The 17,615-nt window shown below is 38.9% G+C and overlaps 1 protein-coding gene across 1 annotated transcript in view; it reads left to right on the forward strand.

The window, feature by feature from the left end:
• Positions 1 to 17,615, forward strand: part of COL21A1 (collagen type XXI alpha 1 chain) — a 190,828-nt gene that overhangs the window by 134,030 nt on the left and 39,183 nt on the right. Inside the window, exons 18-19 of the mRNA XM_024216499.3 lie at positions 7,451 to 7,495; positions 8,339 to 8,392. Coding sequence (XP_024072267.2) covers positions 7,451 to 7,495; positions 8,339 to 8,392 — 99 coding nt within the window. The remainder of the gene's footprint in view (positions 1 to 7,450; positions 7,496 to 8,338; positions 8,393 to 17,615) is intronic.

The following is a 17,615-nucleotide window of genomic DNA, read 5'->3' on the forward strand; positions in this document are numbered from 1 at the left end:
CCCGGAGTCCTGGGCAATTGCCCCCTTTGTCCCTCCCCCCCCCCAGTCCCTGTTGGTGGGCCTGGTTGGACCCATGCTCACATTGAGTCCCATGAAGCCAATGGGGCTCCCCACTGTTCCAAGGGGTCCACCCATGCCAATCACAGTCATATTTCGTAAAAGGTTATATATTTCTAGATTACTGACTAGGGATTCTGTGCCTAGTCCAGTTTTCACTCAGAGCCTGTCATAAACATACAGCTCAGGGTAGCATAAAATCCCTCCTTTACCTGTAAAGGGTTAAGAAGCTCAGATAACCTGGTTGGCACCTGACCAAAAGGACCAATAAGGGGAGAAGATACTTTCAAATCTGTGGGGGAAGGTTTTTGTTTTGTGTTCCTTTGTTCTCTCCGGGTCAGCGAGGAATCAGGGCAGGGAAAATACATCTCCCAAAGTCATACCTGAAGTAAGCCTCTAAGATTACAAATTGTAAGTAATAGGAAGAAAATGCGTTAGATTATCTTTTGTTTTAGCTTGTGAATTTTCCCTGTGCTAAGAGGGAGGTTTATCCCTGTTTTTGTAACTTTAACGTTTTGCCTAGAGGGGAAATCCTCTGTGTTTTGAATCTGATTACCCTGTAAATAACCTTCCATCTTGATTTTACAGAGGTGCTTCTTTTACTTTTTCTTTATATTAAAGTTCTGTTTTTAAGAATCTGATTGGGTTTTTAGTATCCTAAAAACCCAAGGGTCTGGTCTGTGCTCACCTTGGTTACTCTCAAGCCTCCCCAGGAAAGGGGGTGAAGGGGCTTGGGGGGATATTTTGGAACTCCAAAGTGGTCCTTTTCCTGAATCTTTGTCTAACTCACTTGGTGGTGGCAGCATACCGTCCAAAGGCAAGGAAGAATTTGTGCCTTGGGGAAGTTTTTAACATAAGCTGGTAGAAATAAGCTTAGGGGGTCTTTCATGCGGGTCTCCACATCTGTACCCCAGAGTTCAGAGTAGGGAGGGAACCCTGACAGAGCCAAATACCAATTCCAGTGTAGTCAGTGGCAAAACTCCCATTAATTTTAATGAGATCAGGATTTGGCACTTAGTTTTCCAATTGCTCTTTTAACAGGTTGCTGCTGGACCATTAGCTAATGTGCTATCTACTACTGTACAACCTCTGTAAATAGTGGATCACTCATTTAGAAACAATTTGGTAATGGTTCAAATATTATTACTTCTTATTATTTATTAATTTTATATATTGCATTAGCTTTTAGAGATCTCTGTGAAAGACCTGTTGTGCTAAGTACCATGCCAACAAGTGAAACCAAGACAATTCCTGCTCCAGAGAACTAACAATGTAGGTTTATACCAAGATGGAAACAGATGGGAAGGACTGCAACATTTACACAAACTAGTAGTCTCAATCTTTTTAGTCACAGGTGGCTGCCAATCTAACTAGTGTCTGATGACAGTAATTTCTAGGCACCATGGCAAAGATAGATGGTAAGGATAGATATAAATCCCAAATTCAGTAAGGTTCTTAAACACATGCATGACTTGAAGCACACGAATAATTTGTTGAAGTCAATGACTGCTTACATGGTTAAAGTTACACGTGCTTAAGTCCCTTGCTAGATCAAGATCTAAGAGGCGATAAGGAAGTGGCTTTACAAATTTTGATGGGGAGTTCTTCCCATGTAAAAAGGATGACCTGAAGGAAAACATGAAGGTACTCGTAGGAAAAGCTGACAAGTGGGCAGTCAAGGCTAATGTCTCTGGAAGAGTGAAGGATCAGCCTTGCAATAAATTTGATAGAAAAGGGATAGCTAAATGACAAAAAAAGACAAGAAGCTTGTGCTTGATTCAGAGGAAAAGGGGGAGCGAGTGGAGGGATGCAAAAAGGGGGTAAGATCAAAATGACCACTTTTTAAAGCTCAATAAGGCTTTGAGATTTTTTGAGTTTTAGTTGTAGTGGATAGAAATACAGTGCTAAATTTTATTGGGATAGTGATCGTAAAAATGCACTGTTAAATTCAGACAGTAAAAAAAAAAAGTTTTCTGACCAGAGGAAGAAAAAAGAAAATTAAAATAGAGAGTTGCCCATCTTTTCTCATGTATTACTGACAAAAAGTTGCAGTTAATTGTGCAAAGGACATCCCCAAAGGCCATATTTTCTAGGCCAGTGAATCACAAATTATTCCATAGCATTCATTCTATCACTCCCAGTGGGTGGCAATTTTCCCATTTGTAGTGATTCCAAACATTGTGTTTCCCTTAGTGAAAAATTGCATGATGCATCTGTTTTATATTAACTTCTAATTAAAGACAGGCATTCATTATAGTTCTAGTTTATGCAGCCTTTACAGGAAAAGAATTAAACTAGATTTGTCAACTCATACTTTAAAGTCGTAGTATATCTTCTGATCATTACAGTAAGGTTACTGTGATAGTTTACTTAACGTTATGTCACTCTCTCAAATATAACTTCCTGTTATAAGTGGTTTATTACTCATGTTGTTAAAAATAAATAAATAAAAGAATTCAAGTTCTGAAGCTTTGTGTTGCATATGAAGTATCTGCTTAGGAGTGAATTTCTAACACTTTTCCAAAACTTGGTTTGGCTTTTAACCTAAAAGTTAAAAAGAAAATATAGGACGTCTGAGAGGCTTTTAAAACACTCTCCTCTGGGTAGGTTCCAGTAATTTCGATTGGCATGAACACAGGTTATGCATGAATAGGGAAATAATAGAGTGAGAATAGATAAGGAAATAGAGATTCAATTTAATTTTCTAGGCCTTCTGGACCCAGTCCTACAGAAATTAGCCATCGCAGCTGCTGGACCATGGAAGTTATACAGGAAAATAATTATTGTGGGGAAAGCCTCTTTCTTCACCGGTCATTACATGCCAGATTAGCCATTTCATACTGCTCCTTATGTGCCAATCAATATGTGGTGAATGACTTTGAAGAACTCCACTTAGTTTGCTCAGGGAATCCCTGAGGCAAACTAATGTGAGGGGCAGATTCATTCTCAGCTGAATAAATGTCAGTGAGCCAAATAAGGACATTAAGGATCTGGTCCTGCTCCCACTGAGGTCAGTGGCAAAAATCTCATTGACTTCAGGGATACAGAATCAGTCCTACAGGAGCTGTGGCTGGATGAAGTTTATTTTCTTACAATCCTTCATTGCTATTGATGTTGAGGTAAAAGCAAAAGAATGGTATAAATGGATCCCTTCAGCCAAGAAAGTTTTTTAAAAGGAGCTAAGCAGGGCATTAAGGGTTTTTCTATTGTTTAAGTGTGTGTGTGTGTGTGTGAGAGAGAGAGAGATTATTTAATCTGATTGAATACAACCTGGAACACTTTAGTGTGCTGCTTCCCTGCTGAGAATATTTTGGCAGTTTCAGATCCTGTGGCAAGATGTTGAGTGGAGAGGCCCCTACCAAACAGTTCAGAACTCTCCGGTCTGCTTCCCTCCAAAATTCTGTGTGGCAACGAGGAAGAAGTGTCCTCTGAAAAGGAAGAGAGAAATCAAGAAGTCTGCTCAGAAAAATCTTTTAGAGAGTGAGCAGTACTTCCCTCCAGACATTCCTCTGCTACTTCCACAGAAACATCAGAGTTTTGGGAAGTGGTGAGGAAATTCAAGGCATAAATTATTTGTGCTAGCCTCCGCATAAATCTCTTGCGTTTACCCCTTCTCAACCTGCCATGTAATTACAAATGTATGCAGTGTAGTTGTAGCCATGTCGGTCCCAGACTATTAGTGAGACAAGGTAGATGAGAGAGTATCTTTTATTGGACCAACTTCTGTTGCTGAGAAAGACAAGCTTTGCTACACAGAGCTGTTCTTTGGGTCTGGGAAAGGTAGTCAGAGTGCCACAGCTAAATACAAGATGGAACAGACATTTAGCATAAGTTGTTATCACATATTCTAAGGGACCATTCAAAGTGAAGTGGCCTGGTAACACCCCTGTAGTCATAGGACAAAAACATGGTCTTAATGAAGACACTAGATTCATGGGTTGTCACAACAATCAGTAACTCACGAACCCCCCTCCCCACTTTTTGTCCTATGACTACAGGGGTGTTAACAATTATTCTCACACATTGATTTGTGGGTTTGGGAGGGTCATTTACATTTTCAAATGTTATGACAATACTTGTAACTCCCCTATGTGTTAAATAAGTATTCATTTGTAGATTGGGGAAACAAACACAGAGAATATGCAATTTGTCCAAGGCCACACAGCAAGTCAGGATTTTAGCCAGGATTAGGATTTAGGAATTCCTGGATCCACCTCATCCTCAATCCACAAGACCACACTATCTCTCACAGTCTACAATTTCACAATAGGTATCCTCTCCTTACAGGCATTTGGCCCCATCTACATAATTTTACAATTACGGTAATCCGGTGAGACAGTTTACTAGTATAGCATAACTCATCCCTAAACACTATCACCATCTTGCTAGTAAGAACTATGTCCAAATGTAGTTGTTGTGAATTTGGTTCCAGCATGAGTGTAAACACGTGGTCTAGGGCCAATTGCTTAAATTTGAGGCCCTGGCTTCCCTGATTAAATTGTTCAGCATTGTTGTGCAAGGATGTCAGGTGAGGATGGGTTTGATGTGGTAAATGTGGTCAGTTGATTACTTCATTCCCATCCCTTGCACATACCATAGTACTTAATCAATGTCAATATATGGTATAATATCCAATTTTCTTCTACTTCTGTTTGGCAATTGATACATTTACTTTCACTCTTTTCTTTGAAATATATATTCTGGATGTTACTTAGATTTAATCTCAGCAAATGAATTGTAAACTGAAAAAAAAAAGCAAATGAGTGACTCTGAAAGTCTTATTATTTTAGCAGTTTGGTGTGAATTTGAATGAGAAACCTTCTCACGAAATGTATTTACACATTAATCCTGTTCTCAAGATTTAATGGGTTTTACTTTTTATTTTATATTCCATTCTTTTTATTCTCAGGGTTAAATTAAATCCATATGCATATCATTTTAACCAAATCAGTGGTTAGAACCTATTATTACTGTCTTCATAAATTTTTGTTCCTCGTTAATGGAAAAAGAGCCAAATTTTCTTCTCAGATCCACATAATGCTTTTCTGAATTTTGAAATAAGTTGTTTGTTTGAAGGGGTAACATTGATATTTTGCTAGCCCCCAAGCCTCTCTGTTTGTGCTGGCATATTACAAAAGGGTTGTATGTTTTGCATAAAAATTGACTCCTTTTGGGAGGAAAAAACAAAACAAACAACAACAGCAACAAAATGCGAAGAGCCATTTTAGTGAGTGTATATTACTGTACATATGATCCTGGAATAATTAACTCCTGCTCTGACCCTCCTTACATTACCAACATTTTTTTGTTTATTTGTATATTGTAGTAGCTCCCAGAGGCCCCAATCAGGATTGGGTCAGCATTGTGTTAGATGTTGTACAAACACACATGAAGTTACTATCACTGCCCTGAAGATTGTGTAGATGTGTAGCCAAAAGGAAGTTATTAGCCAACATGAGTTTCTGTACATCTTTTCAATAAATATTATCCTGTTTCTGAAAAAATCTTCTGATGGGTAGTCAAGTATATGGAATATATTGTGTTAATAAAGTACAGCTATTTAGAATTCATGGACAGGACTAATCTCATCTACATTTATTTAAAACCATGTCTGGTTATGGAACGCTTACAGCCCAGATCCAGCAGGTCTAATATGCTTTTGGAATACTGAAATATCTTGACAGAGCAATAGTTTGGAGAGAAAATGTGTATTACTCAACATGAGTAAAGGTGGTAGAATCAGGCCTTTATTATCTAGTGTAGCTTTCTATAATATTGTGTCATTGCTTTCTCCTGTAATTGGTACCAAAATTAGAACCTTGATGACTAGTCAAAGCCCACAATGTGTCATTATTAAATATATCCTGAAGATAATTCTGGTAGATGGAATCTATATTAGCTAAAACTAAACTAGAGTTTAAGTATAGTGTAAACCATAGAACAATTACAATTCTAAAGTTTGTTGGCCTATCCCCTGTTCACATGCTGATGTTACACAGGTGTAATTTCACTGATTACAATGGAATTATTCCTGATCTACATTAGTGAAGGGGAGATCAGAATCATGCTCGTAGTATTGAGCAGAATGCACTACCCTGATGCTGTGTTAGGCATTTCATAAAATCTGGATTTCCTTTGCTTTATCACTTCACCCTAGGCTTCCCATCATTATTTTTGGTTTCCAAAGACAACAACATAATGCTAAGGGAAGAGCTTAATATTCTTAGAATCAGTAGGTCTTCATTAATAACAATTTAGGAACTTATGTGAATGTGTTTGACTGGAAGAGGTTTTACCTATGTGTGTCTGTTATGTCCAGGACATCTCTCTACTTAGTTCCATTGCAGCATATTACGTTAAATACTGGACAAAATAATGAAGTCAGTGAGCCAAATTCGCAATGGACTTACTCTGGATTTTCACTGGTGTAACTGAGAACAGGATTTGGTCTACTAAGGCTGCATAGGGAGTAACTGAGAGCAGAATTAGGCTGACTACACATGTGAGAGTTTTGTTTCCGGGATGAATTTGAGTATTCTTTCATTCGTTATAACACTTTGTGCTAACGACATGTAAAAAATGCATTCAGGTTGACCATCCTTAGTCACTTATAGTGGCCCTCCTTAAAGCCTGTGGAAGCCCAACAGCCATGTCTAAGAGCAGAAATTGGGACACAAAAACAATCATCTCCAGTGTCCCTCAGATCTGATCACTACAAGCTAGACAGGAACGTAAGATTTGCTATGCTGGATTGGACCATTTATCCATCATGTTTGGTGCCCTAGCTCTGACAGTAGTCAGTAGCTCATGCTTTGTTGAAAGGTGAAATGAACCTAGATAATTGTGCAGTATTTAGCTCTCTAGCAAATATTTTAAGTCCTGAAGCATGAGGTTACATTTACTCTGTTTTTAGCAAGCATAACTAAATGATAGTATTGTAAAAGAAAATATTTTGCATGAAATTACAATTTTTGTTACCGCAAAGTGCTAGCCATGTAAACATGTCATGATAGATCTAAAAAACAGCTGGTTTATTTGAAACTGTGATCATGCCAAAGCTGGCCTGTACATTCTGTAATAGGAAATCTTATGAGTATTTCCTTCTCTGCATCGTCAGGATTTTCACTCCCCCATTCTACCCTCGGTGGGGCAAAGGTGGGGACCTGACTCTGCCCACCTGCACATTTGCAAGTACTGGCAGGAAAATAGAGGGGGAGGCACTGAATTCTTTGTTTTAGTCTATATCCGCCAGAAGCATTAGCTTGCATGTTTCCAGGTTGTATCTTATTTCCTGGCTATGTTTCTTACCCAAATTAAAAGAGAAATGTTAAACCTTTTTAAAAAATAGGAATAGCCATTTTATATATTTAAAACTTCTTGTTTTTTCTCTTAGGGAATTCCTGGAATCCCTGGAAGTCATGGAACAAAAGGACAAAAGGTATTCATAATAATTTAAGATACAATTAAAATCAGTGCAAATTTAGTTTTTTTGGCCTGAATAAGGATTTGAGGGGAAATTTTCAAAAGCGTCGTAGTAAGAGATTCAGGAGTACAAATTCCATTGAAAAGCAATGGGGACGAATCGGGAGGGTCCCAGAGCCCAGGCTGTAGCCTGAGACTGAATATCTACACTGCAAGTTTATAGCCCGTAGGCCAAGCCTCATACTCTCAAGTCAGCTGACACAGGCCAGCCGCGGGTATTTTATTGCCATGTAGATGTACCCTCAGAGAGAGAAAGGACTGGATGTTATGCTGGGTGTTACAGATTGCAGGGCTCCTTCAGTCTCCAAAATACTACCCTGACCTGGGCCTTAGAGATGTTTTTCAGACTCCAAGTTTGTTTGATCTGAAATAAGAGCCTTATGAACTGGGTTAAGCTGCCCCTGATCTGACCTCACCTGACTCCAAAGGGTAAGGGAGAAAGCCTGTCTGCCTCCTAGACCAATAACAAGGAACTCTGCTTGCTATGGTTGGTTTGGAGGCCTTCCTAAAGGGGATCTATTTTTTTCTTAGTTTGGTTTTGGCCTTCCCTGTCTTGGATCCTGTACAGGGACTCATGCTTCTAAATCTTTTATGCACACTGCAAATCTTTTGGTCCTTTTTTTTTCATTCTGTGATTAGAGCAATCAGTATGAGATGTAAAAGGCTAACATACAATTAATTAGACCTTCTAACACTTTGAAATCAATCCTGGTGAAACTAATCTGTAGAAGTAGGGTTTTGTAATCAAATTTATTTTTTGCACCAATATTATATTTATGTGAGATGTTTTCAATTATAGGGTGAAATCGGACCTCCAGGGCAACCAGGAGCAAAAGGATCACCAGGGGCCGCTGTATGTTTTTTCATGTAATTTCCTAGATTATTTAAAAAGAAAAATCAAATTCTGTTATGTGTAAGTGTAATGTCCTGCTTTTACTGCCATCATTAGCAAAGTTTGGCCCTGGACATTCAGCACTGCAGCATAGACCTCTACCACTATAGCTAAAGAATGAACTAGAATAATTGGTAGCAAGCTATTTTCTGCTGTGGAGTGGCCTCTAGAAGATGCTGCATAATACAGTGAAACAATGGGTTACATCAGCATGATTGGCTCCATGTTACAGACAGCGTAAGTTGTTACTGCACAAAATTCTCTGTTACTCACACACTCTAGAGGCACCCACACTTACCCTGTTCCTAGGGCTCAGGCGTAACCCTGTTAATTTAGGCATCTAACTTTACCCCTCCATGGGCTCCAGGCTCTACTCCTCCGAGCTCTGGGCTCTACTCCTCTGGGTTCCGGGTAAACACCCATTCCCACTGGACTCAGGGTTTAATCTTTTGCGGGTTTATGGGGTCTTTTACCAGTGAAAAAGCCTTACACAGTAATACCCTACTTAACTTCTATTTATTAATCAAATAGAATGCACATACTACACATAAAATGCTCACCACTCTCAATGAGACGGATGAACTTTTCTTGGTGGCCAGTCAGGATCAAGGGGCTCCAGTTTCTGCATGGTGTCATTGGCAGAGTGTTGCGGTCTGGCAGTTCTGATCTTGGGACTGTATCCTGGAGCTGGTTCCCAGAGAACTTCTCTTTGGACCCCAGTTTATATAGTGAAACTTGAGTCCTGCTTAGCTGTACCTTAATAATTTTACTAAAATTTTACTAACCAATCCTAACCTATTGTGACAAAATTCTTTAACTAATTATATCCCACCATGTTAATTAATTTACACCTAGCAAAATTAATTATGTAACAGACAGAAACAATCAAAGAACCAGACAGAGATCATATAGACAGACTATAAGGAAATGGGGACCATAAAGATAAAACCACAACTACTGATAAATGGTTTCTTGCCAGACAGAATGCTATCAAACTAAGTTTTCTTTAACCATCTTAAGATCTGTTTCTCTATCTGGTGATAGTGGGTGCTATTAGGAGAGGATCTCCTTCTTAACAGCCCAATATTACATTGTTTTAATGTAATTTAGATGGCATGTGAGGATGTGACTTTCTGCTTCTTAGCTAATGGCTGCAGATAAAGGCCTTAGGCCTTACAATATGGCTATAGGAAAAGCCTTATCCTCACAAAGTGGGAGTGTGCTAATAACATTTGCACATACAAAGTTGGGAGGTATTGCCAGTATGGAGGAGGACCAGAATATCATACAAGAAGATCTGGATTACCTTGAAAACTGGAGTAAGAGAAATGGGATGAAATGTAATAGTGGAAAGTGCAAGGTCATGCATTTAGGGACTACCAACAATATTTTTTGGTATAAGCTGGGGATATATCCATTGGCAGTGATAGAGAAGGAGAAAGACCTGGTGTATTGGTCAATCACAAAACAACTATTAGCCACTAATATGATTTGGCTGTGAAAAAGGCTAATGAAATCATAGGATGCATCAGTTGAGGTATTTCCAGTAGCGATAGGAAGTGTTATATTATCATTATACAAAGCACTAGTGAGACCTTACCTGGAATACTGTGTGCACTTCCGGTTGCCTGTGTTTAAAAAAGATGAATTCAAACTGGAACAGATGTAGCGAAGGGCCATTAGGATGATCAGAAGAATGGAAAACATGTCTTATAAGAGGAGACACAAGGAGCTTGGCTTGTTTAGCCTAACAAAGCGAAGGCAGAGGGACGATATGATTACTCTCTATAAATACGTAAGAGGGATAAACACCAGGAGGGAGAGGAGTTATTTCAGTTAAGGGCCAGTCTTCGCACAAGAACAAATGAATATAAACTGACTGTCAACAAGTGTAGGCTTGAAATTAGATGAAGGTTTCTAACCATCAAAGGAGTTAAGTTCTGAAACAGCCTTCCAAGGGGAGCAGTGGGTGCAAAAATACCTAATGTGTTTCAAGACTGAGCTTAAGCCTAACTTGATAAGTTTGTGGAGGGGATGGTATGATGAGATTGCCTACAATAGTATGTGGCCCATCTGTGACTGCTAATAGCAAATATCCTCAATGGCTGGAGATGGAACAGTAGATGGGGAGGGCTCTGAGTTACTACACTGAATTCTTTCCCAGGTGTCTGGCTGGTTGGTCTTGCCCGCATGCTCAGGATCTAACTGATCACCATATTTGGGGTCAGGAAGGAATTTCCCCCCAGGTCAGATTGGCAGAGACCTTGGGTTTTTTTGCCTTCCTCTGCAGCATGGGGCATAGATCACTTTCTGATCTACACTAGATCCACTAGACTAATGGATTCTCTGTAACCTGAAGTCTTTAAATAATGATTTGAGGACTTCAGAAACTCAGTCAGAGGTTATGGGTCTATCAGAGGAGTGGGCGGGTAAGATTCTATGGGCTGCGATGTGCAGGAGGTCAGACAATATGATCAGGATGATCTCGTCTGGCCTTAAAGTCTGTGAGTCTATAACTGAGTACTTAGGTTTGTCAGTGTTTTGCTGAGAGCCCATGGAGATTAAGTAGCTGAGCGCTACATCTGCCACCTAAGAAATCTGAGTTCTGTTCCCAGTTTTATGTTATCTCTCAGGGTATTTTGATGGGTGACAACAGAAGGAGGTCCATCCATTTTGTCTGTCCTGGCTGGAGGTTCTTTGTATGTGGCACACTTAAATAGGGTGATGCATGTGCAGTGTTAATAGAATGTTCAGAGTTTTTTAGGCAGAATGCCAAGATCATACTGTAGTGAGCAAGACACTGATGGGAAATAACAATTTTCTGGAGCTCATAACTCAGCCAATTTTGCATCTCTTTGATCCCAGGAGACTCTCTGCCAATGTCAGGTTTTTGCTGCAGATAAAAAAGTGCTAGAGCTCATTGAAAATAACAGTGTGAGGAATTTTTATAATGGAAAATGTTAGGCAACCTAGTAGCCTCTACCTCTTCCCCTATAAGTACATTATAAGATCCTTGGGGCAGGCACCTAGCTTTATTTTATAAGACAGGCAGTGTGGCCTCTTTGATAGAGCACTGGGCTAGGTTTCAGGAGACCTGCATTCTATTTTTGACTCTGCCATTGGCCTGCTGGGTGACCTTAGTCAAGTCATTTCCCTCCTCTGGGCCTCAGTTTCCATCTGTGAAATGGGGTAATGGTATTGAAATCCTTTGTAAAATGAACTATGGATGAGAAGTGTTATATAAGAGCTAGGTATTATTTATATCACCTAGTGAATTTAGTTGACTACAAGGTTAGGCAGCAACTGAGCAGGAGTTTTGTGAATGCCAGTGATTCCTAAATATGGGATGTAGGCTCTTAAGTAATGTAGGTGCGTCTGAAAAAATTGCCCAATGTATTTATCCTCACAACACCCTTGAGAGGTAGGAAAATATTATTATCCTAATCGATAAATAGGGAACAGGGACAGAGACTAACAGCCTTGCACCAGGTCACGTAGAAACTCTGTGGCATGGGAGAAACTTGAACCTCTATCTCCCATGTCCAGGCTAGTTGCCTAACCACTGGCTCAACCTTTTAGCCTCTGTTATACCCGTATAAAATGCATATAGGCAAGACTCTTATTCAAGAAAGATCTACATCTTTTGTGTGTGAACTCTAATCGTATTTCCTTACATTTAATGCTATGTAACCCATTTATCTGAGATCTTTAAAATCATGAAGTAATCCTATTAGTGACTCCTACAAATGATTCCTTTTTCCAGAGTATATGGGAATAATTTTTAACAGATGGTAGCTTTCACTGATTGAAATCTGAGTTTACTGCAAGAAATAAAAATGTTGCTTCTTTCGTTTTTAGTGGAAACAAGCCTGGGTACTTTGGAGAATTCTTTCTTTTTGAATTAAAGCTTTGATTTGTTTTATGGCTTTTGTTCATTTAACTTATTTTCTATAAGACTCTGGCAATTGAGATCAGATGGTCTTACTAAATATAAATTCCCAGATCTGTGGATGCTTTCTTCTTATACATGTGAGCATCATATAATACTGCTTTTAAATGGTTTTTAACTGAAAATAGAAACATTTCAATTTTATAATAAAAATAACATGGGTTTCTAGGCCTATTTTTATTCTGAAATATATTGGCTTTTTATGCAAGAGTTTACTTTATTACTTGTATTAGGCAGTGATTAAGTTAGATCAGAACTATAGAAGTCAAGAATTTAATGTGAAAGCAGCCTCCGTGGTTCCATCCTAGCCAATACTGAACTTTTTAATTGTTACAGATTTATATTTGTAGAATCAGTACAAACTTCAGTTTTTGGTCCCACATGTAGTAATCCCTCAAACAAACTGTCTATTTTCATGCTTGGGATTTCTTGATTAAAATATGTTAATATCAATGAGTATAAATGGTATTGAGTAGTTTAAACAGCACAGGTCTTATTATTGGTATTACCATATTGCCTGGGAACCACAGTCATGGACCAGGACCCCATGGCACTAGGCTCTATACAAACACAAAACAAAAGAGCTTTCAATCTAAGCATAAGACGAGACAACACATGGACACAGATAGATAGACGGGACTACAAGGAAACAATGAGGCCATTTTGGTCTGTGTGATAGGCTGTGGTCTCTGCACATGAGCAATTCAACATTTGTCAAGCTTTTTTGTAGGTATCAGAGCAAATGAGAATTTTGAGGAGGGTTTTGAAGGAGGATAATGAGGTAGCTTTGTGGGAGTTTATGAGAGCTCCTCCCAAGCATTGGGGGTGGGGGGAGTACAGGAGAAGAAGATTTAACAAGTGGCAGTGCAGGCTGGTATCATGGGCTAATCAGAGGAAAATCAATATCTCAATAGCGAAGAAGAGATGATATGCAGAGTGAGATAGATCATGAAGGGCCTTAAAAGTGAAGACAAGTAGTTTATGTTTGATGCAGTGGAGAAGGGGAAGCCAGCAGAGGGATGCAAACAGATGGGGGATATATTTTCAAAGTGATGGGCTAGGAAAATCATCTTTGCAGCAGCATTCTCAATGGATACAAGCAGAGCAAGATTGCATTCGTTAAAGCCATAGAGAAGTATGAGGCAGTAATTGAGACACAAGATAATTGAGAGCATGGACGAGATATTTAGCTGTGGAGATGGATAGGAAAGGCCACATCTTAGAGATGGTATGCAGAAAGAATCAACCAGATGTTCATATAGCCTGGATGTGAGGACCTAGAGAGAGGTCTGAGTCAAAGGTGATACCCAAGGTATGGGCCTGAGTGACAGACAGGATAGTGGTGTGTTCACAGTGGCTGAGAAAAGAGATAGCAGGATGGCTTTTTGGCAGGGGCTGATGGGGGGAATTAGAAGTGCTGTTTTAGCCATGTTTAGCTTGAGTTGATGGCTAGCAGGGTAGCACAGCCCTGAGTGGCCCTTGTGGAAAGCAGCTTGATTGCAAGCATGTTTGGCTTTAAGGGAAAGGGTGTGGAGCCATGGCAGTGATGTTACCAGCTGGGTGGGTGATTGATGTTTTTAATTCACCCAGAGAACTGAGCAATCAGAAAAAATATTTGGATTGGCTCCAGAAATGTTTGGAACTTGTCAGCAAATCAGAAAAATCCACTTTGTATGAAAGTCTAACCTGTATAACCTTTAGCCCAGTGATTAGGGCGTTTACCTGCAATGTGGGAGACCCATGTTGGAATCCTCTTTCTGGGCCAGGGACTTAAACTGAGATCTTCCCCTCAAATCTGACCACTCTGAACACCAGATTATAGATGATTCTGGCATAGATAGTTCTCAATCGTTACTTAACGAATCACTGAGCCAAAGAAAGAACCTGAGCAAGAGAATAACTCTATAGCTTGGTAATTAAGGCACGCACTAGAGAACTAGCCGGAGTTGCAGATTCAAATCCCTCCACTGGGTTTGCTGCATCCCTAACAACCTTTGGGCTAAAGTTTATAAGGACACATGTACTTTTCTGAAACTGGCCAAAACGAATTGCGTCAAATTTATTAATAGTTTTGGGTCAACTAAAACAACATTTTTCAGAGAATAAACTATTCATCCCAAAAAAATTCGCCCCACTCTAGCCATGCCCTGGTTTGAGGGATGACCAGGCAGCAAGGCCACACCAGATCAGGGGTCTTGACTCTTGTGCCTGCCCTTTGTGAAACTTTCCCACCAACATGCTGTCTCACACTGCAGGTTATTTACCACTGATATAGGTATGAGTGGGTTGCATGACTACAGGATGCAGGGGGGATGTGAAGGATCATGTGCTACACTGGGTTTCCTTATGTTTGTATATACACCCAGTCTACTTGGTTTGTGTTCTTGGTTTCTGAGTTTGCATCACTTTGTTCCGTTTTGGAGTTTCTGGATGGGTTCCTTTGTAGTCACATTGTCACAGCTTCTAGGTCTGCAGAATTGAGGAGTTTATTTTTTCAGTAACTCACCTACCATACTTTGTTCATATTTTCTTTGGAACACATAGATGAATGTCATCTGGTCCTGGTTATCTGCTGGAATATAATTTCCTGAGGTCTTCAATCAATTTGATTTATCACATCTCCTATCACGTGATTAAAAAATAAGTCATTGATGCATGGAAGATTTGAATGTTTTGAGTAACATAGGGAAATTCAACCAAAAAAGTAGAGTGGACTTTTCCTTGTATTAGTCACACTAAATATGTTTGTTCCAGAGGGGGGGGAGAACAGATGGAAAGCTAGTTGATAGTTTATACTTAATACACTGGGGAAACTATTCAGTAACAAGTTCTTCTTAAGTAACAATTATCCCAATTACACTGCCAACATCAACAATGTATTAATTTATCTGCCACATAAATATAGTCAGCCCTGGAAAAATAGGGGAGTAACATTAAAATTTTAGGACATAGTCTCCTCTTTTAATTTTATATGCCATAATCTTTGGATTTGTCCAGTTAAACTTTCCCCACATTGCATCAGAAAATTGTTTCATTTGCAGAATATCAGTTCTATGTAAGATCATATTCTTGTAATTTTTGTGCATGACATAGATAAAACTTGGTTTCCTGATTTAAATCACAAGACTGGAAGTCAGGACACCTGGGATTTATTCCTCTCTCTGCTGCAGACTTTCTCTGTGACCTTGAATAACCTCACTTCAACCTTGCCATCTCTAAAGCAGTGTATAGATATTAATATGTATATATTAAAGAATCCTACCAAAACCTTACATTGCATACACAATTTCCAGACTGAGAAGTGGATGAGAAAGAAAATGAACTACTTTCAATCTGAGGAGCTCAAAGTGCTTTAGCAACGTTAACAAATTAACCATCTGAATAGCCCTGTGATATAGGCAAGTATTATATATCACAGGATTGCTCAAAGGATTAATTTATTAATGTTGGTAAAGCACTTTAAGCTCCTCAAATTGAATGTGCTACATACATTAGAGAACACTATCAAGTCAGTAGTGATTAGTCACTACTGTGCAGTGACCACACCATAAATCCTAGTCTAACTATGGGGAAAATGTGGTATTTCAGTTAAAAATCTGTGGGACCTGTTGATAAATATTGACTTCCTCATGGTGACCACTGTAAGCACAAAGTATTGTTGCTATAAATTATGCAAAAATTAGTTTAAATATCACATGTAGGTCCATTCTGAATAGGTTTCTAAATCTTGCCACAAGTCTAAATTGCCTTTAATTGATAACAGTAACAGCTTAGTTTACATTTTACTGAAGATGCATTATAATGTTTGACTCAAAGGTAGCACTATCATATTTAAATTGCAGGGATGTAGACTGGAATGCTACATATGATCTTAGGCTCATACATAATGCTAACGCTGCAGTGAAGCACTAACGGAAGGGGTGCCATATGATGGTTACTGTCCTTTAGACTAAAATCCTCTCTGTTCATCTCTAGTAAATCACTAAATGAAAGTTTTAAACCCCATGGAATTTTAGAAAAAGAATAGAGGTAGTTTCATTGCCCAATATCCTCTGAATAAAATTAGGTTCTAATGTTCAGTACTGTATGGAAGTGATTGCTTGTACATACATGAAGTAGATAGTCATTTGAATTATAGACCATCCACAATGTTCTTATAAACAGAAAATGTTTGTCTGAATGTTCCTGGAAATAAGAGTAACAAAAAGAGGCATTGGAAAGACTGGATAAGAATGGGAATAAGATTTCATGAATATGAAAATATATTTTACAGCTATTTGACCATTTCCATGTATTGATATGCTTGGATGACAAAAAGTATCTCATTAAGGAGACTTTCCTTTATTAACTCTTATTTCTAAGTGTGTGTGTGTGTGTGTGTGTGTGTGTGTGTGTGTGTGTATGTATATATATATATATAAATTTTTATTGATACCTGCAGTTCTGGAGTCAAAATGAAAGTGAGAAGTTGTGAGAAAAACATATATTAACACTTGATGTGAAAAGTACTGTAAATGGGAATTCCCTCTTGGAAAACATGATTTAAAAATAAGATTTATCTTTTCCAAAATACACTTGGGAATAACTTTATATAGATAAAAGAGAAGCCCAGGCAGAGGCTTAGCAACTATTAATTTTTAGGTTTCAGTGGAACAAATGTAGTTGTGGATTTCATTATTCACGCATCTCTGTCACTGGTATCTGGCAAAAGAGAGGGGCATTCTTTTATAGGCTCTACTTGAGCTTGTATGCTGAAAGTGTTGTATTTTAAAATGATTGAAGTTGTTGAGTTGTTAGTAAATGCTCCAATCCTGAAGTCTGCCAGTGATTATATGGCTCAGTGATTAACTTTTCCCTCCCCAAATCCCCCAGTTAATGGGAGAGGAGGGTAGACACATTTACGGTGGCAACTGGGGAAGGCCACATCCTGTTTTCTGATGATCAGGAAGTGAAAGGAACACCCTCCAATCCAGTTCTGTTTGGGTTTCTAAAAACTTGTACTGGAGCTGAGCAAAATCTTCCACCTCATCATCTGCAGTTGTGGACTAGATGACCTCTCGAGGTCCCTTCCAGTCCTATGATTCTATGTATCAGGGGGCAGCCGTGTTAGTCTGTATCTACAAAAACAACAAGGAGTCTGGTGGCACCTTAAAGACTAACAGATTTATTTGGGCATAAGCTTTCGTGGGTAAAAACCTCACTTCTTCAGATGCATAGCTATGCATCTGAAGAAGT

This window comes from Terrapene carolina, unplaced genomic scaffold (genome assembly GCF_002925995.2).
Source record: "Terrapene carolina triunguis isolate 2854851 unplaced genomic scaffold, T_m_triunguis-2.0 Scaffold42, whole genome shotgun sequence".
Taxonomy (NCBI): Eukaryota; Metazoa; Chordata; order Testudines; family Emydidae; genus Terrapene; species Terrapene triunguis.